Raw genomic sequence first — 27,717 nt, 5'->3', positions numbered from 1 at the left:
TGAGATTAATTAATGGAAATATAGTTCAGTCATCACCCCACAGAGGGTAGAGTAGAGCCTTGACTTTGCAGTGAAAGTATTGTGGTCAAATAACAAAACCCCTGTAATTCCAAAGGAGAAAAAATAAAATATGGGGAAAAAACATCATCTTACTTTCTTGCCATTTACATTCCTAAGCCACTTCTGAATCAGAAGGTTTAATTTTTCCACATGAACACAACTACCCAAAACCACAGATGATGAAATATAAAGGGTACAATTATACTACTGTTTTTTCACTTTACAGAATAAGATTCTTTTCAGCATAGAAAGTGGAATTTGGCGATGTGTAATTAAGTTTTCTTACTTAAACTTCTCAGAAATTAATTTATGTGGATTTATCTGCATCGCAGCCTCACCATAACCATGAGATGCGGTTGTTGTGAATTGAGACTTTTTGCTTGATTCAAAAACCCAACCAATAACAAAATCACAACCCCACAAACTTTTTCTTGTTTCCCTGGCTGTGTAATTCAAAGGGGCTGCTGCTGCCATCCCAGCCACTCTCAGAGCAGCCACACATTGAAGGCAAGATCCCAGTCCTTGCCTTCTGTCAAATAAAGAGAATTAAGCTGGAACTCCAAAAAGGCAGCATGCAAGTGACACTCACCTCCCTACCCTGACACAGTTTAGGATGAAGCAGTGCTTAAACTAGGAGATACAAGTTATTAAAAATCAGTTCTAATGCCCTGTTACCCGCCCCAAGGGTCTATTAGCTGCTGCACACAGCAGCTGGATCAATGCTTTGAGACCTGGGCTTCTCTCCTCCCTTTCAGAATTTCTATTTGCAGGAAAACAAGAAGATGAAGGGGCAATATACCTACCAAGAACCCACACCATGATCAGCATTTCTGTCCAGGTGAACTGGGTGGTCTTCACCCTAAAGATCTGCTTGGGGTAATCAGTAACAGTGACATTCGGCAGCGTTGTTATGCCCTCAAATCTGTCTGAAGCATTGAACACCAGCAGGCCTAGGAAAATAATGAAGGATGCTGCATGTGCCACAAATTTCATAAATGGGCTTCGAAGAATCCTTCCAAGCTGCAAAGGCAGAATGAAAGCAGTCAGTTTTCTCAAAGAAACACCAGGCATTCCAGAAGCATGGACACTCAGCACTCAGGACAGGCAGAAACCTCATTCTTAAAGGATATTCTTCCAAGAGCACTCAGCTGTGATGCTTTGCCATTTCAGACAAAAAGCTCCCACAGGGAGCCTCACAGAGTACGTTGTTCTATTAGTGAGTACTCATTAATTCCACAAACTCTAGATGGCAATGTTTGAGGGGAAACACTCTGAGGAATTGCAAACGTACAATGGCCGTGACCAGGAAGAGTTTGTAAAGCAAGCCCAGGGAAAGATAAATTATTTAAATCTCCAACTCCAGCAAAGCATTTTCCCTAACAACAAAAGTGTACTATTAACTTTCCTACAACTACAGCTATAGGAAGAATTAGTTGTTTTCTTATCTCTGGTTACTATATTCCATCCACAGAGCATATGTTCAGAGCTCTAAGTGCCAAAATAAATACCTGTGTCTTAACACTAATGACTGTTCTACAAAATGAACTATGAAAAATAAGGTCAGAAATATTAGTGGTTTTTGAAATAAATTCAGCAGGTTTAATTCACATCTGCACCTAGTAAAAGAACAAAACAGCAGCAGTAGGGGCAATTTGCCTGTAACAAAAGAGGGGACCAGCTGCTTCCAGAAGACTACATGAGTTTTCTTGTTTCAAGGAATTGTATTCCTTGAAATTTGGATCAGCTACTATGAACTAAGGAAACCAGCACACATTAAACTGTGCTTTCTACCTGGGCAAACAATCTCAGGTTCCCTTCCTGTTCCTGACCTTTAGAAAGCATTTTGTAATTGCAATATCCAACCACTGACCTGAATGTATAGCACTTTTATTTGACATGAGCACTGAGAAAAAACATCAGATGTTTCTGCTACTGGGAATTAGAGCTCAAGGACAAATGTCACTTTTCCATATTAGACACCAACTAAAAATATATTAAGATGTTTCTATTACATGGAGCTGTGAGGAATATATTTACTAAATATATTAATGGAAAGTGACGTTTCAGAGGATAATGAGAGTAGCAATTACACTATTTTAATGAAGGTTTATCTTCAAAGTAAATAAATATTTAACCCAGAGAAAAGATCGGGTTCCCTTCAAATATGTAGATGAGAAAAACCTTATCCTCTTTGAGATTAATTAAAAGAATTAAATATAAAAGAAACTCACATTTCTTTGCTTTACACTTGCAAAGGAAATAAAATGGAAAGATCACATTCAGCACAGGAGTACATGTACTTAAAATTTAAAAATAATGTTAATGCAACAGAGAAATCTTACTTCATCTGATGTACCAAAGATCTATGAATACATCTGATTTGCAAACAATTCATGTGCTACAGATCATCAGGATTTCAAAGAAACTGCTGCTCCTTTCCTTGTGAGATCAGCAGGAAAGGTGGGAGCACCCTTACACTTTCACATATTTTTAAAAAGATAAGAGTTCACAGTTATGTTCTTTTACAAATATACCCACTACACAGTCAGAGTGATGCATTTAATTTAATTTCTGCTCTATGGTTCAGCTGGCAAACAGACTTCCTAGGGCTGGGATAACAAATATTTTACTTAAGATTAAGTTCTGCATCAGTAAAGTCAACAGATGTTCTGCTAATGGTTTATATGGGAACAGCATGAGACCTTAGGATGCCACCAGAGGAGACTTAATAAAGAATCTGAGTGGTGACTTTCAAAAAATCCATGTTACTAATATAATAAATTACATAGCAGATACTTTAAGGTGAGCATAACCTAGGGAAATTTAAAAAAGGAAAAAAGCTCTCAGAGGTTATTTTTCTTTCCTTCAGTTTAATGTAAATTTATATTCATCCTTCATCATTGTGGTCCCCTCTTTACAGTGCAAATAACAAAAACCCCCTTAGCATCTTTTGGCGCAAGGTTAGAGATTGCTAAAAATATCATTAATTAGTTAAAATTTGGAAGCAGCAGAAGTTGCATGTTGACTGCCAGGAAAGGAAAAGCAGCTCTGAGAAGAGCACAAGACACATAATTTACCCTGCTACATGGTGCAATCCAATAACCAATGGCTAGAAAGGGAAGGCCCAATGCCACAACCAGCACCACCAGACACTTGATAGCTATGGTCTGCTCCCGTAATCCTGAGAGATTTTCATACCAGATTGTCAGTAGCTGTTGCTGACAGTTTGGATGGGCCACAAACTGCAAAGAAAAAGGAAGAAAAAACAAGACATGCTGTCATTAATAAGAAAAGTTACATAACTGCCACATGCACAATTGCAATCACCTGAAGATCTAAATTAACACCAGTTATTTAAGAACCATGACTTTTTTCTCATTGCTTTTACAACAAAGGTTAATAAATAAAAAGGAAACTGCCACATCACAAGAGCATGTGAGACACCAGTTAAGAACAAGGGTGAGCAGCCTGGATTTCACAGCAGTTTGAAGAAATCTGATAATATCAATAACTAGTGAATCAGAAAAAAGAAGGCTAGGTGTTTCACAAAAAAGGGCTTGAAAATAAATCTGATATCTGATAATTTGTGTTGGGTTAAGATTGAGATTTGATATCAGTTGGTTATACCGTGGAAAAAAGAATGAAAATACTGTAAACCTTGGATACCCATTTTATTATCCCTTGTACTCTGCAGAGATCATTATGTACTACATACACTGTTATTTGCCAGGTCTTGCTTGCAAAACTCTATTAATATTCCAAATCTCATTAAAAAGTGCATAGAGTAGTACAACAGGACAGACTTCTTAAAGAAAATCAAATTAAATCATTGGCAATAAAAACAGGGAACCTTAAACCTCTCAAGAAGAGCAATTTGAAACCACTGCATGAACTTTAAAAAAAGAGGCAGTCTTTCTACTATAATCTACTTTGCTGTAAAATTAAAGTCCCTAAGCATTTTGGTGCGTGATGCATTAAGCAGTTACTTCACATATTAATGCAGTTTGTACATAAAGTGGAGTGGCCAAGAGAAATAAATAAAGAGATTGTAAAAAAGTTCTTCAAGAAATTAATGTAGACTCAATCTGCTTCTGTTATTTTTATTAGGCTGTCACCTTTGAAGCTTATGCACCATAAAAACTGCCAGCCTGGCCCATTTGAGAAGAGATTGGGTTTTTGTGTGTTTGTGCATTCTGACATATGCCCCCAGCCTCTTCTTTTGCTACAATAAATTTCATTGTCAACTCAGGACATCAAAGGGACAAATCCCACAGCAGATTAACTATGGACAAAGGCAGGAAAGTAAATAATTATTTCAAATTACAAAGACATTTTTAAAATCAGGCTTAAAACTGTAGGGAAGAGGAGGGGAAAAACACCCACATCATTCCTTCTGTTACCACGGGGAATGGGAAGAAACAGTAAAGGAGCTTTAAGGAAGTTTAGCCAGGGCTGGGAATCAGCCCATGGGCCCTGTGGCACCTCATCCAGAGCTCTGTGCTGGTTTATCCTTCTGATTTATCAACATTTTGATCTGACACTCAGAGGAGATCTGCTGTAATTTCCAAAACAACAACAAGAAAAAATTAAAAAAAAAAAAAAAAAGGAGGAAAAAAAAATACTTAGAGACTTAGTGAATAAGATGCCAAGAGTTATGGGCAAGATCTTCTTTGGCAGTGAGTCTAAAGGCTCTTGAGAGGATCTTAGTGACTTATTTAACTGCTGGCAACTGCACAATGTACACCACTTCCAAGCCCTCGGAGCGAGTTGTGGCACTTCTCATCATAAAAGCACTGAAATTCATCCCTCCTCTCCCAGTCTTTACTGAAATACTTCAGCTTAGGATTATGTTTGTTTTATTTTCAGCAACTTTTAACTATGCCCACCCCTGTGGCGTGTGTGTCCATATTACCTGCATTTGCCTGCAGCTTCATCTCCTCCAAGGACAGTAGGTTCACATCACATTTTACCTACTGCTCACATCATTCTACAACCTTCTTCTTCCTGCATTTCTCCTCTCACTCTATTTTCCATGCTGTTTCTCACTTTTCATTACATATGTTGAACTTATTATCACACGTATCTAATACTTTCATCTCCAAGCAGAACCTCAGTGAACAAAAACGATGCATGGTCACTTAAAGAAAATATATCCCAATTTTAATGTAGCTGCTTTTCCCAGCATAACTGACAGTAACACTTCTGATGTTTTCAGTTTCATGACTGTGAACCAAGTCATCAGTATGTAAATATTTTTCTGTATGACTCAGAGTGATTATGTTATTTATTTCTGTCATCGTAATGGCTGGGTTTAGATGGAGCAAGAACAAATCCTGGCACACTCTGATACACTAACACACAAAATACAAAGATAATTTTGCATCTTCTTTCTTATCTATTAGTTGAACACTTCAGGGTTTGAAAATTAACTCCTGTGATTTTATTCCAGCTCTTACTGATTTAACTTGGAAATTCCATCTGATTTTTGTCTCGGCAAGAAATGCAGATTATTGGGCAGTGTCAGCTCTTCTCTGGAATTTTGCTGGCAATCTAAAGACAGAGTTGAGACACGAAACTAAAAGCATTAATTCAGCAGACAGAGCAAGATTAATTTGTTTTCTCTTTTTTTTTTTTTTTCCTTCCTTTAATTCCCTTAGTCCTTCACTATTGGGGCTGCAGTTTCAGTCTGAACCTTAGCTTCAAAATCACATCATGTTTAAAAGATGGGCTCCACTTCGGTGCAGTACCTAGGGCATTAAGTGCAAGAGTTTCATTACTAATAGAATTAAAAACTCCCTTTACCTAACAGTGAGGTTCTGAGCACATTTGCTTCTTGTCATATCTTTTTGTCCTCCCTCTGGATGGGGCATAGGCTCATTAACTATTTCATGGACCTGCTGCTCTGTTTTGTTGCACTGCTGGCAACAGGGAACTGACCTTGATGGACCTGACCGGGAAGCACAGCTAGAAATACAGAAAGCTAAGGAAATAGGCCACATCCTTGTCTGCCTCCTATGGTGAGAGAGTTGAAACCGTCCCATGTAGAGTTCCCACATCTGAATCTGTTCCAATCAAGATATCACTAGAATCCATCACAGCTCTGACAAAGCAAATCCCAGCATGAAAGGACCACCACGGCAGAGACATTTCCATCCTTGCCATGCCCTGTTTAACGGCCACTTACAGGGAACTGCACATGTATGAATATGGTAACAACTCTGCACCATCTATTTTCTCCCAACAAGATCATTCCTCTTGTAGGTTCTGAATTGTATTTGTCATGAACCGCAGCCAGCACTCTGAGTTTCTCTCTTGCAAGAGAAGAGAACAAGTTTGCTATGAGGAATTATCTTTATTTTTTTTCATTATTTAGATTTCTGCTATTCTTAACAGATCTGTGTGGCCCTTTGCTCAGCAGTGAATTTCATCAGTGACAACAAACTCATAAAAGAAAACCACAGCCTTCAGTATGAAAGTGGGACATGAGTATCAACAAAGTTTTGGTACACATTAAACTGCAATAGCATAAAGAAGTATATATTTAGACAATAAGCATGCTTATGAACTTTGAATTTTCCCCCCTATTCAGTCTTTTAAATTAATGTAATGCTTGTATATATTTACCTTGATTTTTGGTAATTAATATGCATTTATCTGCTGTAGACCAATAGTTTACTAGAAACTATGATTTTCTCCTTGGAATCTGTGTTTACAATTTTTATTATCAATCTTTTGGGGCCGTCATAAACACCAGCAATCCCCAGTTGCTCTGGCAGGGTCCTTATAATTTGTTTTATATGGCAGATTGGCTCAAGAGGTGGCCACAGAACACAGGGTTATCTATTCTGAGAGACACAAGGCTTCTTGTGGAGATGATGAAACTATAATGGCTGTAAGGAATGGAAGTGATGCTAATCACACAAAAAGGTAGCTGTAAATAATACATAGGCACTGCTGTTCTTCCTGGCTCCTCTCACAACAGGACACAGTATTAACTATTTTCTGTGCTAGCCTAATGTGGAATCTTGAGGAGAACAACATAGCTACAATAAAAGGATATGTATTTATGTCAAATATGTGATGCACATCTCCATTTTTCAACACATAACATTCATTCACAAAATAAACTACTCTGAGAGAGGCATCTACTGAAAACACTTGCCAAAACACCAATAAACACAGGTACAAGGTGAAGAACTGAAATTTATTGACCAAGCAGCCACAGATGTATTCTATGCATTTCCAGGGTGGAATTTTAAAATATTTTTTAAAGGAATAAACACGGTAAATCACGTGGAATTTATCACTATGACACACAGTTGCAGATGAGTTACTTACGGGTTGAAACCAACACTTTCACCAACACAGCCTTCTCTTTGAGTAGGTATTATGCATTGACTGACAGGAAGAAACAACCTGAATGTCACTGAGTGAAAATCTGCCTCTACTGAAGCACTTTTGGGTTAATCAGGAGAAGGATCTGACCGACTGTGCAAAGCCTGGCTAGCACACCTCATTTATGTCATTACAATCTCCCGCCACTTCTCAGCGGTGGGAAGTAGATTAAACTAAACTCCTTCATTACAGTCCCCCTCTGCCTTGTGAGAGCCTTGATTACTCACCCCATGTCTCAGTTGTGCATCTGACCACGGGTTCACAACACCTGCAGAAGGAGGAGGTGGCGCTGCCCTCCTGCCAGTGTCTGAGAGCTGTGAGGAGTTACCTTTTTGACTTCGTACTTAATGGCCAGCTTCACACGGCTCAGGGACGCTCGGTGCCTCTGCGCTTCCACCGGCTCCGCGTTCAGATCCCCATTCAGAATGGCCTCCACCTCTTCTGAGTCCCGGCACAGATCCAGGACACCAACCACGAAGTCCTTGCACTGCATGGACAGCTTGCGATAGTCGTTCTGGAACAGGATGGGGACAGAAAATGGCCCGTGACAAATGTGCTTAAGAATCAATGGTGAGGAAAAAAAGGACCTGTACAAGTTGATAAAAATTAAGTGTTTGATTTTTACTGTGGCAAGTTTGGAGTGTATCAGATATTACAGAATTTTCCTACAGCAGAATCATTCATTCTCTGACACAAACTGAACACCTAACAGCAGCTGTATAACACAGCATGGAAACACAGGAATATGTACCATTAGTTAAAAATAACCTGGATGGGCAACAGGGGCCAGCTGAAAATATAAGAATTTCACAAACAAAGCAGAACAAGGACTATCAAAAAAGTAACCTCACTCCTTCAAAAACTTTGCTGACAACTAATTAAATAATTGAGGCTATAATATCTTTCAGGCTCTGAGGTTACAAATATCTCTCAGCTCTTTCTACACTGCTGAAGTGGCTGATTGCTCATTACTCTGATGTACACTAGGTACATTTCTCCCTTTTACCTTTTCCACCTTCTGCTTCCCACCTTCCCTTGGAACTTCTCACACCCAACAATTGGCACAGTGGGTTACAAAGTAGCTGCATAGAGTAACCGCAGTTCAAACTTGGACACCAACCTTGCGGGCAAAATACCCCACATTTCCTGCAAGAGTGCTCTGGAAAAAACAGGAGAATTCATCTTCCATACCTGCTCAGTCTTTCCAAGGACTATAACATCAAATATTTGCCTCTCTCCAATCTTCTTCCTCCTCTGACAAAACACGTGGCTGCATTTCAGAATTTTTAGCTAACTTGGTAAAGTATGCATGTCTGTAATTTTGCCTGTACTTTTGTTTGCACTTGTAAATGTGTCCCACCACCTCTGTGACATGACCTATAAACTCTTATCTTGATCTTTACTTCAGCAGAAACCTAAGTCTTTGTTTTTGTGTCCATGTCCTCTCAGACAGATTCCAAGAAGTTCCATATCTGAGATGTGGCCTCTGATTTCCTCACATGAGGCTACAGCTGGAGGAGGAAACTTGACTGAATCTGTCGATTTTACCTTCAGTGTCCAACTAGAAACAGCACAACCACCTTTTTCAATTACTCCATAGCTTTTCTTCAGTTTTTTTTCCTCTGCCAGGCCACCAAAACACTCATTTGAACTATCTGCCTTTCCATTTTTTGTGCTCTACTGTTCATTTCCAGATACTGCCTTTTCAAATCACTTTTTGAGGGTGCAGATTTTCCCTTAGAGGTGCTGTCTTCTCAAAAATGTTTCCTTACTGCTTCTGCCCTCATAATTTTCTCACTTAATCTTTTTTTTTTTTCCCAAAAACCCTCACTTTTTTCTCCTTTCTTAAGTAATTTTAACTCCTTGTACTGGTAGTTTTGCTAAATTTTCAACTTAGCATCTATACAATGAGACAGAGAAACTTAGGTGCTCTCAGTAGTTTCAAATTATTTTGGGAAATGATGGGAAAAGAGGCTGCATAGGGTAAGTGCAAGAATCAGCCATCATTCAGATATGAATCAAAATGAAACATTAATGGAGACAAACAAATACTCCCTGATACAGACTTGGAAACAACCAGTCCTAATCATAGACCTTAAACAGGATCCTGTTATTTCCTTTGGTCATAGAGGACAAATTAATTCAGTTGTCAGTGAAGCAACAGGATGTAAGGTTATTTTAGACTTGTTTTTGGTAACCAAGGAGAACAGGACAGAAGAGTCAATTATAAAAATAATACTGAGATGTGTGACTAAAATCAGTGAAGGGATAAGCAAGCTTATGTTTGACCAAGATTTAGGACTTTGAAAAAGGCAAAGTCTTATAAAAAAGCTAATCAAGGGAGTGAAAAATACATGCCAGCATGGAGGTCTGAATGCAGATAGAGCTTTTACATGAAATGTGATTAGATCTCAGACACTACAAAGATAAAAACCTTGCAAAAGAAGACTCCAGGATGGTGGCTAGAAAATAGCAGCAGTCAAAAAACAAAGAACAACAAAGAGGAACAGTCTGTCATGACAGCCTAGTCAAGAAAGAGCTTCATCAAGAGGCCAAAACTCTAAGTATAGCTGCTAGAATTCAGGTTATAGAGAATATTAAGCAAAGCACCACAAGGTGACACAATGTAAAAAGAAGACGGAGATTTTATTCACTGAAGGACAAGGACTGACTGTAGACAATCTAATAAAGCTGAAAACAATACCATGCCTTCAGTTTATTCAAGTCCTATGTTGTTTGTATTTTTCCCCACAAAATAATTTCTAAATATTGGTGAGAATTGAACACTCTTCCTAAGCATTTAACTTCAACCAAGAGTTGCTTATACATTTCACTATAGCTAAAGGAAGTATTTACTGAAGGAGGTGGCTGAGCAAAAGCCATGAAAATCATCATGCACAGCTTAACATTAACTCAACAGGAATAAGACTGATAATCAACTTTTCTCTAGCAGTTCAAAGTAGCTGCAAATCCACTGTTCTAAGTGCATGGGAGGATACACTTCCTGCAGCGACTTCAGTAATAATACAACATAACTAAAAGAGAAACTACATTATTTCTTACCTGAATTTACAGGTACTTTTAACTTTACCAAGAAAAACAAAGTATTGGTTTTACTATTATTTGTATCTAACCCATAGTCTAAAGTGATATCTTATTAAGTTGTCATAAAGATTAGTTTAGACGGTTTTGTATTAATCAAGTGCTTTATGACATAACACAACCCAAATTTTGTCCTTGTATGAATGAACATAAGCTGTCCAGTTGCAGGGAGAGGCTTCAATTACAGAGTGTTTTCTCATTCTTTTGCTAATGAAGAAGAAATAGAAGAAGAAATAGTGAATTTCTAATACTTAGGAAATAACAAGAGTTATTTCCATGCGTTGCATGTTTGCCTACCACAAGAGTTACCCATATTTCTTCCAGCAGCAATAGAATAACAGTAGAGACATTACATGTTTCTTCATTGGTAGATACGTGATTTGCTTATAAAAATTATGTTTATTGCCAGATACGATTAATGATATAATGGATGAGTTTTTATTTTGTCAAATTTAAGGATTAAATACAGACTGCATTTTTCACAAATGCTTTTGTGAGAACTGAAAACCAGTATGTGCATTCTTAATATCCCACTCTGGCTATGAATCTTATAGCAGGAAAACTTGTCAGATTTCCCTCTCCAGGTCTTTATTTACCTATGTATTAGCAAATCAAAGTTATCCCAGTCTGATTGTTTTACAGAATTAAACAGACAAACAGTACCTGATTCTCAAACAACCTTCTACCTCTAGGGTGTTTTGTGAATATCAAAAATTTTAATCTACAGCCCCAGTCATCCAAATCACCTCTGCTCACTCCTGAGAACATACAAATTAACCCACCAGATCAACACTTACAGTTGCACAAACATCTTTGTAACATCAAAAAATATCAGCCTGCACCCTGCATTTCCCAGGTTTTGCAGGCAACTCCGGCACATTCAGGGCAACTGATGACAACTGGAATTGCAAAGCTGTGTCTCACAAGCAGTTTCAGAGGACTCTGACACACATCAAAAGCTGGATCTCAGCCTGCCCAAATTTATGTGCTCTGTTCTCACTCATAACGTCAAGCACTGCCCTGTGAATTCACCTGGAGCCTTGACAAAGAACGTATTGGTCTGTGTGCAAAGAATGAATCACACGCACAGAAAACCCTCAGCTGATTTCACTCAAGATTTGTACCACTGCAAAGGAAATTTATACTGAGCCATCACACGCAGTCAAACAAAATGTAGGGATCTGTGTTCTGTTAGAGGAGCCACACTTCTGCAAGCACCAAAGTTCACGAGCAATGCACAACTAATTCACAGTCATTATACTGAATCATAAATTTATTTTATTATCTGGTAAATGGCCACTTTGAAATCACATATATGGTGAGTTTGCACATGTAACTGTATATGAAAAGAAAGCACATAATTGTCCTAATGGTTAATCTGGCTCTGTCCTTTCAAAAGCTGGGCCTAAACCTAGATCAAGCTTGAACACTCTTTGTTAGTTCAGCTGAGATAACACTATGTAAATTTATTTGGAACACTGACAGATTCTGCTTTTAGATGCACGTCCACATATTCCCTTGGTTCAGTAGGAGCTTTTAGAAAAATTGGGAACAGGGATTTATCCTACAGATAGCAGGACTACAACCTTTTTGATCCTTGCCAGAGCAATTTCAGCTGGGAGAGCTGAGCTTGCTTACACAGGACAGTATTTAGTTGAAAGCTGGTACAAAGAGATAACCATGGGGCTTTTTAGCTACCATGTCCTTTTTCTTCCTATGGTGACTCCAAAGGCAAGTTCCATCAGCTGTTCTGACTGCCATAAATCCTCCCTTTCCTGGGCAGTAACAGCTTCAAAGTTCTCAGGGAGGAGGGTGAATATCAATTAACTTTAGTAACCCAACCCCGACACTCCCCAAGCCAAGCTGCAGTGGCCATAGTCTGCTAAAAATAGGAGAACAGGAAAACATAAAAAGTGGAAATATTTGTATTGTCAAGTATTTTGTGGTGCTACTGGAAAGGAAAAGATAATTCTCCAACTATGGTAATGGTGACTTCTTACATTAAGACAAGAAACAGTTCCAGTTTTTACAATTTGGTAGCGTTCCTGACTGAGACCAAACTGAAATTCCTGATGTCATCTGAAATCCTGCAGGCAGTCCTTGGAATTAGGAGACATAGAGGACTAGGAACACCAAGTGAAATCAGAGAAATACTGTACTCCCTGCCCTGGCCATGAGAGAATTGAACAGAGGAATACATGGGAAGAAGACAAATGGATGCAGAGATCAAAAAGGAGTAAAAGCATCAAGAAGAAATAAATATAATAGATGAATAGCAAAAGGACAAACAGCAGGTTGAAACAAGGATTTCACAAATGGAAGTAAGGAAGGTTGGAAATTAAAGGAGTAGAATGAAATGGTCTTTCAGGCTCCATTTTCTTCATCTATTTTTATTAATTTTCGGTACATTTTTTTGGCTAGGTGTCTTGCACCTTCCAAGAAAAAACAGGGCTTTGTGGTTTCTTTGAATCCTTTCTCCTTACTTCTAAAAGGAAAATAAGAAAAAAAATCCTAAAAATCTGTAATTAATCAGGTTTTCTTGAGGAACTGACTGTCATGAAAGAATGGCCAAAGTCACCTTCCCACATTTCTAATTCACTTGTGCAAACAAACCCTGGTTTGTGCATTAAGATTTCTTAGTGTAAATGATAAGCAAGAGAGGCAGACTGGACTTTGCATATGCAATGGATGTTAGGTTCAATTTAACAAGCATTTACCAGGAAACTTGGCCCTCGGGTGTTTTTAAACAGGTTCAACCTATGCTCTTTCTCTGTGGGAAAATTACCCAGAACAGTATTTTCTGTAGGAGTGCTCTGCATCCTGGAAACTGAGCATGCACAGGAAACATCATGGACCTTAATATTCCATAGATACTGAGAATAAATAATGATTTATTAAAGATTTGTCCGTTTCTTTGTTGTGAGAGAGATGAAGTATTTTGCCCATCCCATTTTTGTCTACCCGGAAACAGTTCTGCTCAGTGCTGTGCTACAGATTGAATTTGAGTAGAATGATGATCCTAGAGGAGAGTGCAGCACAAGTCTGCAGGAATGCAAATGCTACATTAGAAGCCTTCTCATCTAGGATGTGACAAAGCACACAACTTATCAGCCAAACACTTTCAGATGACAGATGTGTAGGGAAGAAAGCACTGACAAGGGAGTTACAGATGGGAGGAAACACTCAGCTTTCCTATCAGGCTTGATAGAAACAGAAGCGAAAAAAAAAAATGAGTGACGTCAATGAGGAGAGTAATTACTTCACTGGGATGTTTTGATGTTGATGAGAAGCTGGAATTTCCATGCCAGCAAGGAGTCTGGAACAATTTTTACTATAGATGCCAAAACTGAATCATCTGATACACCTGGCAAGGTTAGTAGCCACGTAAGTGCTATCCAAAAATATTGAAATCTGTGAAAACAGTCATCTTCTTGGGATTTTAGGCATCCCAAAATAGCAGGGAATTACCATTTTGAAAACTGAAATACTTTTTTTAAGCTGTGGTTTGAAATAAGAAGCTCAATCAAAAAATTCACCTTTTCTCCTCCAAAATTTCAAGCTACTTGTTTTTCTGATGAAATTTGTAAGCATAGTATTAGTACTGTGAGATGGGAGTCTCCCATGAATTTATATTTCCACTGTAATTTTTCTATGCAATTCTAATAATCTACATCCTTACTTAACAAAAACACAATGCATCTTGCCCTAATTTAGCTTTTGGGTAGCTTTTCCTCTGAGGAAAAAGAAAAATCTGACATTTTCCCCCAAATAAATATATTAAGGAAATATTCAATTAATTTGCCAGGTAACACAATACACAGCATGGTATGAGTTCCTTCAGCAAAAAAAGGGGAGAAAGGGTTTAAGCTGAATTTTACACTTCATCAGTGTGTGTTATAATACATTAATCCTCCTCACCACTGAAAATTTATTTTTAAATTCTATTTTAACTCACTCAGCTGAATATGGACCTATTCTTTCTCAGGAATTTTCTTCTTCTTCTATTAAAATTGTCTTTCTCTAACTTCTTCTGTATTCCTTCTGAGTACTCCACAGGGGAAGCAGTGTTTGCTGCTGTTTGGAGAGGTTAATGCATCTTTTGTCTCTCTCAGATGATTTTTGAAGATATTAAATGAGCAAGTGGCACCCAGCAGTGGCCTTGCAGCACCCCAATAAAGTTGCTGCTACACCAAGACACAATGCTGTGAATATCTTCACCCACTGAGAGCAATCTGTCATTCCCCAAGCTCTTCTCATTACAAGCAGTGTACTGGGGTTTGATACTTGGTGGGGTTTGGCTGCAGGGGGAGAATGAGGGACAAGAGGAAAGGTGGCTGCTGTAGTCCTTTTCAAGGTATCCAGCTGAACAGAAAAATCATTTTGAAAAGCACTGGGCAACACTTAACTAAGCCATTAATTGTCTGAGGGAGAAGCTGAAATATATAAAGAAGTTAGGGCATTGAAATAAAAAAAACAGAGCTGAAAATGAGGTAAGAGGACCAACATCTGTAAGCAGTCTAACAGCTGGTTTTGAACATGTGACATTCCTGAAAGGTCCATCAAAAAAACAAATCCACTTTGGGTATTCTTAACAATTTGGAGACATCAGTCAAAATCAGTACAAATTAAGAAGAGGGAATAAGGTCAGTGCTGCAGTGCCCCCAAGAAAAACAAAATATTTCTGCTTTTTGCACTTCTATTACTCAGCATTTGTAACTAGAACAATCTTTGTGTGCTGCAGCAATCAGAATTGTTTTCTGTCTGCTGCAAGGTTATCAGAACGAACATTTTTTCCAGTTTCCAATTTTACCAATTTTCTCCAAACATAGCAGGTGCATTAATTTCAATAAAAATTCCTTCTAAAGGCTTATATATCAAGACTAAAAGAGACAATGAGATGAGAGTATTTGTAATTGAAAAAGTAAAAGCACAGGGAATCATTTCAGCATCTAAGGACAACATGAAGTAGCAGCAACTTTAAAACAATAACAAAGACAGAAAAACACAAAAACACCATTACCTTGAATTCTTTTTCAATGTTGGCCAACTTGGCAAGTTCATTGCTGAGTTCGAGAGCAGTGAGCACTGGATCTTCACTGGACAGGGACAGATAAGCCGGACTGGCCAGTCCTTTGTACGCATTTATTCTTGACCTAGAGTGACTGAAAGAATCATGTTTTTGCTTCTCTGTACAGTCATTACATTTGCAGAAATAATCATGAGGCCTTTCTATCCTTGCTCCCTTCATCAACAGCATGTGCACGACTTCGTATTTTTGGCAGTGGGCGGCTAAAATTATGGGAGTGATGTCTGGAGAAAAGCGGGTACCGTCTTCGTCATAGGAATAAAAATCATCATCCTGGAGCTCCTGCTCACAAGGGCTCAGAGTCAGTCGCTTATTTACTGAAAACCCAGGATGATTCAAAATTGCTTCCACTATCCTAATGTAACCCTTGCTGATTGCAAGCAGCAGGGCATCTCCAATCCGTGCCAAGTTCTCTTTTTTTAACAGAAGCTCTGTCACTTCCAAATGTTCATTCCCCACAGCAAGCTGCAAGGCGTTTTGGCCCATGTAGTCAACGCAGTTGACATTCAGTGTCTTTGACTCCTCCAGCATTTTGCGCACCACGGGGATGTTCCCGTACTCGGCAGCATCCAGGAATCGCTCCTCCTCAGCCGTCAGGCTCGTGCCCCTGTTGTTGAACATGAAGGCCGGGCCCCGAATGGCCTGTCGCCTTCCCTTCTCCCTCATCATGGTCATACGCCTCAGGGATGGGCTCTCTTCGATGTACCTATGGAGAAAACAAGGAGAAGGTAACAAATTTTCACTGGTAGTAATTTGTAACTTCCAGTTCTGAGCTGCAACAACTTATTTTGTCCCTCATCCTTTGCCCGCTTCCTGACAAGCAGTATCCTGTATTGGGATTGCTCTTGCTTGTCTGCAATCTAAAGGCACTCAAAGGCTCAATGCTTCGGGCCACTGCTGTTCTCCTAGCATGGCCAAGATTTATCAACATTTTTAAGACATTGCTCCTCTTCAGAAATCCCTCCCACACATAAAATGAAAACTCATATACTATACTGCTTTCAGTAATAATTAATATTACCCATGACAGGCATTCAAGCTGATGATACCATCAGTACCATCATATGATACCGTATGATACCAAAGTAAGGCAATACTTAATGCTTACCATGTTGTAGATCACATAAAAGTGAGGTGCAAACACATTTTCCTCAGGATGTCTCGCCAAACAACATGTGACAAAGCCTGATCACAGCCTCTCATGTTGCTATTAGAAACCTGGAAGCTTCTACTCACAAGTCCCTTTGGTCAATTACAGATTTTTGGAAAACAATACTACATACACATTCAGCTGACTCTGCAGCTAAACTGCCCACAGGTTCCAGACACCAGGAGTCATCCAGTAGCGAATGGGATCAGCTCTCACTCCAGTGGACACCTGCAATGCTGTGGATTGTGTTGGGCCTGTTTCTACATCACCAATTCCAGAAGCTGAGAGGGTTTGTGTCTACATTCTTATGCCATAATAAGAAAAAAATGGAAAAGTCAAAGAGTTCATGAATAAAAATTGGGATAATTGCTGCACCAGAAAGAGGAAACCTGGGTGCAGGAAAGTGAGATGTTTTAAAGGAAAATGAGAACCAGGGAACCTATGAATTCTCCACAGAAACCAGTTATAAAAGAAGAAAGAGGGAGGGAAAGAGAAGGGTAACAGGTAAAAAGAATGGGTGAGCAAGCTAATTTGGCAAACACAGAAACTGGAATTATGAACCAGTGAATGTACTGATAAAACAGGCAGATTGGATGCTGAGCTGAACCTAGCAAGACAAGGAAGGAAGAGAGGGATGGGGACATTCAGAGCAGTGAGACTGGATAGAAATTGCAAAGAAAAGATGAGAGGCTAGGATGAGAGGCTGAGGAGCAGACACTGGCCTAGCTGGAGAAGACAGCAGCAGAGACAACTGCCTGACAAGGTCTGAAACAACAGAATGGATGGGGTCAGGCTACAGTTACCACAGCTGGAGGCAGAACAGAAGCATTTGTACCTGCCAGAGCAGAGGCCAAAGGCCTGAAAATGTACAAAGGATACCCTAAACTTCCTTCACCACCATCTGCACATAAATATGAAACCAGTCAGCAATCTCCCTTGCTTTTTCTAGTCCAGCTCAACAGTGAGGAAGGCAGCCGCCAGCTGCTATCAGTTAATCCAGTAGCTCAAGGGGTAGAGATCACTTGGGATGATTTGATGGGCATGGAGACACCAAGTGTTGATGATAAACAATATGACTTAATGCAGTGTGTGCTTTGAATACATATAACACACGTATACACAATAAATAAAGTGATCTTTCAAGTTCCAAATTTGTTTCTTAGGTCCTACGTGCCTCTGTTCCTCATCTTGAGAAAAAAAGAACAGTTGGCTCCCATCTTACAGGAGCATTGTGAAAATTAATTTTTTTTTCACTTTGCTGAAAAACTCAGACACAGGAGTAAAAGGCCAGACAGAAAAACTGTAAAGGAGATTAATCCTTCTACCCTCAGTGCATTAGAAGAGATGCGAGTCCATGTAATGAATGCCAAGGGCAAACCAAAATATTAAACAGCCTTTTTAAAGCAAACCCTGTTAGTCTGCAAAAACGACAGAACCAAGGGAAAAATGCCACATGCACCTTTGGGCATGCAAGGGCTCTGTATAAAGTGGACACAGTAGCACCTGCATGGGCAGCTTTGGTAGGTAAACATCCAAACTGCTGCAGGTTCAAATCCACAGACAGAGAAACAGCCTCCCAAGTGCTGGTGGGAGTTGTTTTTTGTGGGTGTGATTTCTCAGCTCTGAGCTTTGCTCTGTTGACACTGCACAAAATACGCCTGCTGCCATCACTGGACGCAGCACTGCAAGCCTAGGAGTTTTCATTGCACATAACTAATTCCATTTGTAAGGATAGGCCTGCCCTTCCAGCTAGCTACATCAAAATGTACAATCTTAATCACTTTATCACAACTACAAACATCCTAAAACCCAGTCCAAGCCCTGAGCATTTTGGTGAACACAAATGGGCAGCTCCGTTGCACATCAAGCAAAGAGACTGTGAAACTCATTAGCAAGGGCAGGTCTCTCCTGGGATGAAGCATTTGATCTTTTTACCTTGTAATCTGTGGCTGGCATTTCTGGACTACCTGAAATAGCCTGAGTGGCACCACAGTATAAGGAATGCTAACTACTATTTACCTTTTGAAAATGTGGCAAAACTGCTCTGGCAAACACAACATGATCCATTCTTTCCTTTTTTTTTTTTCTTTTCTATACCATTTTCTTTATATCTATAAAAAAGGCTGCATAACAGAGAGGATTCGTAACTCTCAGAATTGATTTAATGTCTTAAACCTCAGGCATATTTCCCACTTAGGAGTACTCAGAAATAAAGACTTGAGCCCAGAGTGCACACTGTGTACAGCCACAGTGCACTGCTATCTTATTCCCCAACAAAATAAGAAGTAATCTGACAAGGCAACTTGTCTTCTCATAGTTTCTTTTTAAACAAGATTTTATTGTCTTTTTTGCTGTTACACTTCCACTCATCCTCCACATCCAAAATCACACAGATAGAGAAATGTACTGCTTACTGTAATGTTATGAAGAAAAAAATTATAGGTATTAAAAATGTAACAAAGACAAAACAAATTGACTCATGCTGACTTCTTGCTTTAAGAAGACTAAACTGCCATTTTGAATCTCATTTATCTTTTATGAAATACACAATACATTTGTTTTTATATGCTCAGTTTAATTTTTCAGCATATTTTGAAATACAACATTTATTTTCACTTTATCTGCCTTCCTTTCAAACCCCACTATCTGAGTGATCACTGAGGTGATTCATCTGACTTCTGCAGACACATATCCTTTCAAAAGTGTCCTTTCAAGAGTTGCTTCCTAAGAAGGAAGAGATCCTTAACTGTAAACTTTGTGACAGAAATGATGTATCTGATGTTGCTGCAATACCTTCTCAAAATAAAGATGCATGGTGCTTGGTATTTTAATGACTAAAATATTGCCAAGACATCTCCAAAAAAATGAAAAGCACAAAATCTTGTGCAGCACCACAGAGCCACAAGGCTGCTGTGTTCATCCACACTTCTCCCCTCTTTTCTTCCACTTATCCCTCAGAAAACTCAAAGACCTTGAAGCCAGAATAGCTCTGGTCAGAGTAATGCTACAACAATTGAGTACAAGGTCTCCTATTCCATTTTCTGCTTTCCTTTTCTTACATTCAATATTTTTAGCTATCCCAAAGCATGAATAAAATAGTTAGAATTTTAGTTTTAAGTGTTTGACCATTTTCAGCATATTTTATATGTATTATTTGCCATCTGAAATAATCAAATCAGCAAAACCTTAAGTTTTGTCGCTCAACATCATTAGTCTGGCTTTAAAATATGATTAAAATAGAACTAAGTGTGCATTAATTGCTTGTGTTCTATTTGCAAAGCCTTTAAAGTTCAAATACTCAGCCTTTTCCTTGTAAGATGCTGACAACCTAATTTAAAAAAGAGGAAACGAGAGATAGGAATCATGATGTTCTTCCCAGCTGTTTCAAATAGTTTCAAATAGAAAGAACACATACAAAAACCATAAAAATATCTGTAGAATTCATGGCAAAAAAAAAAACAAACGCAAAAGAACCAAGTAAGAAAAATACTCAGTTATTCTGTATTAATTAGTTAGTAGAGATAAAGAAGGATGGAGATCAGTCATGTTAGCTGAATGAAGCACACCTGTCCCACCACATCTGGACACATTTCACTTGGCCCTGAGCCTGCAGCATTTAAGCAGCTGTTTTGAGGAAGTCAAAAACTTCACTGGAAAGAAGGAAGAACATCAGGAACTGTACAGCAACCTTCAGGATCACTCATTCTTTGCAGCAGAGCTCCTACTTGAGTGAGACCAAGGCTCCTAAAGGAGCACATCACCTTTCAAGACCTTTACCTAATGATAAGTATCACAAGCTCTCTGAACTCTGAACAATTAATTGGTTCATTACAGACCTGGTAGATAAGACACAAAAACCTATTCTACATTATAACATGTTTATGTTTACCTCACATATTTTCATCTAAAATGTATGACCTTCATACGGGAAAGAAAAAATTGTTTTAAAAAAGATTTTCCCCTTGTCTCCTGTTTTCTGCACATGTCACATTTACTATGACCTTACATTGCATCATATCCTTGCCTGGTCAGAGTTATTCTTACAAGGAATGTACAAAGCAAGACATTTGAGCAGCAAAGCAACTGCAAAGGGCTGGAAAAAGCACAACAATCCTTCTGCTTCTGCCATGGGCTGTTTCAATTACAGGTATCTACTCTGTTACTCTACCTATCCTTTTTCATGTTCAATCTAGAACTGCAGCAGAACAGAAATGTGGCATGAAGAGTTGACCTGAGAATTCCTTTTCCTTATCCAGCTCATTATCTACAGCAATCCAAAGGATTTATAGTCTTGTTTCTAAGTCTACTTTTTAACATTGCACATGGCATAAGCAATTTTAAAGGAAAGGAGAGTAGCTGAAGAAAGAGAGATTTTTATCCTGGGTCTTCCCAGATCCATAGAGCGATTTGTGCTGAAGAGCAGGCTGTTACTCTCCCTGAACTATCACATGTAATAAAAGATGGCATCAGCAACTTACAAGCAGTTTACCCCCCTGCTAAACTACAGTACATTAGTGATCCTGATTCCATTCTAGCCCTGAAAAGGAAATGCAGTCCAGTGGCAACACACAGATCTGATAAGTACATAATGCCAACAGCGCTTAAAAGAAACGACACTGGAGTCAGCCGAGCAGGAGATGCAGATTGTGCCTCTTGTTCTGCCAAAAGTCACCTCTGAGCTCCCAGTTTTAAAATTAAACAGCCATAATTGCCTTATGAAAGAAAGTGTTCAGATATGTACCTACACAAGAGCAGCGTTGTAACTAATGACTCCTGAGATTTCTCAAACTAAGCGATCTCAAGTGTTTTATTTGTTACTCTCACAGAAAAAAAACAGCTCTTCCATGTGAGGAAGGAGCTCCTGGCACTGAGCAGGACCACAAGCAGTGCTAGAGGGGCAATCCATCATGCTCACTGCCTCTCCCAAAGGAAGGCTTTCCCACCTCTCCAAGCTCGGCTACAGCCATGTATCAGAATGGGCCAATGGTAGATTTGTTTCTTCACCACTAAAACAGGCATCTCCTTCATGAATGTTGGCTCATGTTACAAAAAATTTGGGAGTTCCTGCACCAAATACAAAATGCATTAAATGAGAGCCTCCTTTTCCTTTCTGTGAGCTACTGCCTGAACTTTCCAGAAGAGGGAGGCTAATTCAGCTGAACAGTAGAACATAAATCAGGCCAGCTGCAAAATCTGACTGAGGTCTATACTCTCCCACTGGTCTGAAATGACATAATCCATCATCCAAAATGCCCTTGTGTCATCTCACAGAAGTTCTGGCTCCAAACTGGAAAGACTTAGTCCAAAAAAATGGAAAAAAAAAAAAAGAAATTATAGTGAGATATCAGGAGGAGGTGTACATGCTCTTAGGGGAGGGAACAAACTCCTGCCTCATAAAACTATGCAGAGCTTTTTCTGACTATTACCCTTCAATAACTCCTCAAAGGAAAATTTTTCTGACCATTACCCTTCAATAACTCCTCAAAGGAAAATACCAACCATCTGAATTCCTGTGGGAAAAAAAGGACTATATATTGATGGCAGAAGGGTATCTATACAGACCCAGAACAAGGCAAACATCTCACCTGGAAAGAACGAAGTTAATAGGGCTGTATCAACAAAGAATTGTAAAGCTCCTTTGAAACTTAGTCCTTTCTTTTTGTTTTGTCTGTCTAGCCAGAAAACTATGCTGTGATTTTCAGAGAGACTCAGGAAGTCAGGTATCTATCTGATGCCTACTACATTTAATTTAGAGATTTTGTCCACCTTTTTCCCACTGGGGCATATAGTACCCTGTGAAACAAGTATTACATCCAGACTGCAATCTTAGTGGGAATCTGAGGTTAATTACTTTTTTTTTTCCAGCAATATTTGGCACAGGAGGGAGCCAGCTGTACACTGACAGGCACCTTGCACAGGCTACTGCTTTCAGAAATTGCAAAACCCAGGGATGTCTGCCTTCTTGGGCAAACTGCTTCACATCTTCCTGCCTCTTTCCTGTTACAACTTGTGCTGAGTATTTACACTACAAATCCTTATAGCCAAGGATTCTCACTCTGTGCCTGCTAAAGCCTGACATGTGTCAATCTGAGCACATCAGGAGCAAGCTGATGCTCATCTTTATCTCATTTACATGCACTATGATTTTAGGCACTAGCATCAAACACAGAATGTTACTCAAGGAGAAAAATCCCACTGCTACCCAAGGATGACCACAGTCACATAACAGGGAAAATCTAGTTCTGTGTCTTTTGCCTCTATGCCCCTACGGTTCAATATACTCCTACTACATCAATCCATGTCAGCCCTTCTGTCAGTCCATTGGGCTCACAGATTCCCAGGATATCAAGAATTATCTACCAGAAACAATTCCATGAGGCAGAGCTCACTCCAGGCTCAAACACCTATAGCTGGGTAAACTGAACTCCAGTCTGATCCCCCATGGTGTAGTACCCATTTCTTCAACACAAGAATATGTCAACCTCTCTAGAAGGACACTTGGGACCCAGAATTTGAGGACTCATAGCTTACAATTCATCTGAGCCAGCTTCAACTGTCTAAAAATAATGTGTCCAAGTCTCTTTTTATGGCAGATAAAGACAGGCACCTCCAAAAAAGAAGATAAATGGCTATGCTGCTTTTCCCACTGCTATTTCTGCTCCCATTCCATCATCTACATGGGAGTCTAGACAAGTAACTCAAGCACAACTAACTTTCTGACAGCTGAAGACATGTGAAAGACCAATTCACTTAAAGTGCAAATTGCTGGGCACCAGGCATTTGTGAAGAATTTCTGCACAGTGATAGTAAACCCCACTTTTATTTGTGGTTATCCCATTCTAAGCACTGCCCTAATTATTTCTGTATTTTACAGTTGTCTCTGATTTTAATTAAGGCTTCTACAAATGCTGAATATCTTATCTTAAAACTTCGTCTTTGCTATCTGGTAATTAAATATTTCATTAAGAACTAAACGTTGTCATGAAAATATAAAATAGCCAAGCAATCCTCTGAGTTAAGTCTACCTAAACTGCAGCATGGCATAAAAATTAGTGAATTATTCATGGACAACCTACATTTTGCAAGTCGGGGAAAAGAAAGTTAACATCCCTACTGGTAAAATTGAATGCATTTATCTGGCAGTAAGTCGAGTTGCATGGGCAGCATCTCTTTATATATCTAAATAGATAGATGTTCATGATTGCATCTTTGAAAGGAAACGGATATTTTGGAAGAACACATCCAGACAGCGTAAGGTGCATCTCCAGAACTGAGGCTTTTCTGCACAGGTGTCGTAGATTTCTGCGGGCAATTTGGTTTTAAAAATACGTAAGAATAAAGCGGATGCGTTAGCAACGGGTTCTCTAAACCTCAGCCGAGCTAACACTTGGGCCAATTTCTCGGCAGCTGCACTTTCATTCGGGGGGAAAACAAGGAAGGGGTGGGCTCTTCTCTGCCCCGGCACACACCTGTGCCCGCCGGACACGGCGGAGCCGGGGGCTGGGACGATGCCCTCGGGCTCTCGGCGCCGAGCGGCCGCTCCCGCCCGCGCTGCCGGGGCCGGCCGGGACGGGGCCCAAAACTCGCCGGGAGCCGCATCCCTGCTCCGGGGAAGTTGCCGGGCGGCCCCCTGCGAACACCCCCCCGGGCCCCACTTACATGGTGCTGGCAAAAGGGGGGGGCGGGTAGTATCCGTAGGGCTCCCGGAGGGTTTTGACAGCTCTTTGCGGCGGCGGAGGGGGCTCCGGCCCCCCATTGACGCCTCTCCAGCCGCGGCGCCGGCGCTGCTGCTCCTCTTCCTCTGCCCCTTCCTCCTCCTCCTCCTGCTGCGGGGGGAAGGTCACTCTCCCCTGCTCCTTGCTCTTCCTGCTCTTGCTCGACATGGTCAGGGTCCCCTCAGGCGGCGGCCGCCGCTGCTCCCGCTCCCGGCCGGCCTCGTCCGGCAGCGTGTGCGGCGGGCAGGGAGGCAGGAGGAGGAGGAAGGAGGCACAAGCCCTGCTCGGCGGGGGACAGGGCACCCGGAGAGGACAAACCCCTCACCACAAACCCGTGGGCAAGGCGGCGCGATGCGCAGCCCGGCAGCGGGAGCCGGGAACTGCCGGGGAGGCGAGCAAGAGACAGGGCTCCCAGCAGCGGCGGCGGCTCTGCCCCCCTCCTCCTCCTCCTCCTCCTCCTCCTCTTCTGCCTGTCATCATCCCTCGCTAGGACGGCATCGTCACGGAGGCAGCGGGGCCACCGAGAGCGCACCCGCCTCCCGCAGCGAGCGCTCCGGAGAGGAGGGGACGCTCCCATCCCACCTCCGCCCCTCACGGCCCGGGAGATGGTGGGGGCGGCGTGAGGGGGCGGCGCGCTTCCACGGAGCGATACAAATGTCCCTCAGCCCAGCACCGCTACAAATGTCCCTCAGCCCAGGAGCGATACAAATGTCCCCCAGCCCAGCACCGCTACAAATGTCCCCCAGCCGCCCGCTGCTGCCGCCGGCTTGAGGTAAATCCCGGTCCCGCCAAGCCGGGCGTGAGGGGAGCCCTCAGGAGGTGCCCGCCGAGTCCTGAGGGAGCCCGGACCCGTGAGGCGGAGGTCTGCCAGCAGCGAGGTGATTCTGGCCAAAAAATTCTGGCCAAAACGGCCCAAAAGCGGCCAACAGCCCGGCCAGACCTGCGCAAAGCTCGGCAGGTATTTAGAGAAAAATATCCAGCCCCACGCTGGAAACAGCTGAAGTTGAAATTTGCAGGTAAAAAAAAAAAAGAGGTGCTTTTGACTGACTTACCGAGCGAGCCGAGGTTCCCCGAAGTGTTCCAGATGTCTCTGCCTTAGGCTTGACTATTTTATTTCTGTGTGGTGCCAAGCTGAAAAACAGTGGGAGGATGCTGAGACGCCCATGGCATGTAATCAGAGCAAATTATGCTCTATAGAGCCCAGTAATAAAGATTCCTGCTGTACAGAGACGTATTACCTCTTCCATTATTCCATTCTTATATTTTTTTGGTGCATTATTTCACAGAGAAAATTACTTCGTGATATGAGGGCAACCCTTTAAATTCAAGGTAGAGCCTGTGTGCTTTTGTATGCAGAACATACAGAATGGTAGGTACATACAGAGTACATGTGTTAATTTATATATAATAAACCATTACTTTGTCTACATGCTGCTGAGATGCCATTTTTCTATTGCTTTAAACTTTTTTGAGCAGTATTGGTATAAATTTCCATGAAACTACATTCCAAATCTGCATTCAGGTGCTGCTGAAATTGAATTTTATTTAAGCTTTCCAATTACTTCAGAGAAAGTGGACTTTGAATCCACATATCGCCACTAAGATGAAATTCTCATTTGTGAGCATCATCAAGTAGTCATAGTATAAAATACTTCTTAGCTCTCACTGTTTTTAATACCATCTCTGGTTTTGCCTTTCTTGTTTTCTGTATGTACAAAGTTTGTCATCATGAAGCACAGGAAAACCCAGCCAAGAGTTTCACAGAGATAATTTTCTCAGCTATGGCTTTGAAGGAAGAAGAAGCCTTTGTTTTCATCGGTTTAATTAACTTGCATCTTGAACTGTTTAGGGAAGTGGTTTTTTATGTCTCTCATCACATGCAAAAGCTCTTTGACCTTCAGTGGAACTGTGTGCACAGCAGAGCAAATTTTGCTCTCTAAGAAACTAATATACTGTGTTGCTACTGTAACTCTGAAGTGCTTGGGGTTATTAATTTCAGACAGTCTAGGTGTCTAACCTAATTATACATCTGTATCAGTGTTATACACTTTAAAGCACAGCCATGCAGCAATGTCTGCATCAAACCTTGTCTTCTTGCAGGGATCCTTTGACTGAAAAAATGGTACGGCCCATATTGTGTTCTTTTTATAAAGAAAATTCCTCTGTTATTACAGGAGGGCTACGGGAATGGACTTTCAATTGCCTTGAGTATTTCCCTCGAGAATAAAACATAAAAGTACAACTGAAAGTCAATGAGAAATGCTCTTGCCTCACAAATGTATGCTCAGAGCGAGGCTTTCACATACCAAGCTATGTTTGGTTTTTTGGGTTGTTTGGGGTTTTTTTGTTTGGTTTTTTTTTTTTCAGAAATAGGTAGAAAATTGTTTTAACATTAGTTCTTAGTTTTAAGGAAGTTTTATTCTTGCTTTCTTCATTGCACCTTCCATGACTAATTTGAATTGTGTTCTGTGGGCTGTGTTTTTTCATAGTTTGAGTATTGTGTAATAATTGGTTTGCTGTTCCTATAGTGAAAGGTAATATCCACTCATTTGTTACCCAGGTCACTGATAATACCTTGGAATTCATCCTTGGAAGGAAGATTTGGAATTTTTTCTTGCAGAAGCCTTCATGATACATCTCTCCATTTCAAGGGGTAAGATGATAACTCCCCGAGTAATCTTAGTACTGAGGGACAAGGGTAATGTAAAAAGAATTTACCAAATCCTTTTCTCTTTTTCCCCATACCGTTACAGAGCCACCAAGCTGAAATACACACTTCCTAATATGTGTTTAGATTAAGAGTAATATTCCCCTTTGTTTCTTTCCATGAGATCCAACTTAAAACCAGGCAGCATGGCAACAAAAGAATCCATTGTAAATCTCAAATGTACTTTGCATAGTTGTAGTGTTAGAAATAATGCATATTTCTAATTGGAATGTGTAGGGTAATTACCGTGTTCACAGTGAAATGGTTTATAGGAAATTGACCACAGTTAGAAGTGTCAGGCTGTTACCATTGGAACAGGGATGGTAGAATCCTTGTATGATTAAACTTCAGCCATCACTGCCTTGCCTGACAGTAAGAATTTAATAATCATTGCTGGTATGGTTGAGGCTCTGAAGTGCCAGATTCAGACAAATAAAATGCATGAAGGTGCACTTCTGAAACAGCAAAAACAAGTGAGAAATCTAAGAGTACTGAAATTGTA

General features: G+C 40.4%; 1 protein-coding gene across 3 annotated transcripts in view; it reads right to left on the bottom strand.

Moving 5' to 3' along the window:
* TRPC3 (transient receptor potential cation channel subfamily C member 3) overlaps positions 1-25,634 on the bottom strand; it is a 33,471-nt gene extending 7,837 nt beyond the window's left edge. Inside the window, exons 1-5 of one of the 3 annotated variants that reach the window (XM_085578307.1) lie at positions 25,561-25,634; positions 15,578-16,349; positions 7,784-7,969; positions 3,138-3,302; positions 864-1,080 (exon numbers count right to left, since the gene is read on the bottom strand). In XM_085578307.1, coding sequence (XP_085434433.1) covers positions 864-1,080; positions 3,138-3,302; positions 7,784-7,969; positions 15,578-16,318 — 1,309 coding nt within the window. In that variant the 5' untranslated portion in view covers positions 16,319-16,349; positions 25,561-25,634. Of the gene's footprint in view, positions 1-863; positions 1,081-3,137; positions 3,303-7,783; positions 7,970-15,577; positions 16,350-24,452; positions 24,823-25,560 lie in introns of those variants that run through there. The other 2 variants (XM_021554939.3, XM_085578306.1) reach the window with 2 other exon arrangements.
* Between the last annotated feature and the right edge of the window lie 2,083 nt (positions 25,635-27,717).

Source organism: Lonchura striata, chromosome 4 (genome assembly GCF_050655825.1).
Source record: "Lonchura striata isolate lonStrDom1 chromosome 4, ASM5065582v1, whole genome shotgun sequence".
Classification (NCBI taxonomy): domain Eukaryota; kingdom Metazoa; phylum Chordata; class Aves; order Passeriformes; family Estrildidae; genus Lonchura; species Lonchura striata.
The sequence above is the reverse complement of the archived record's forward strand: the minus strand, read 5'-3'. Positions and strand labels throughout refer to the sequence as shown.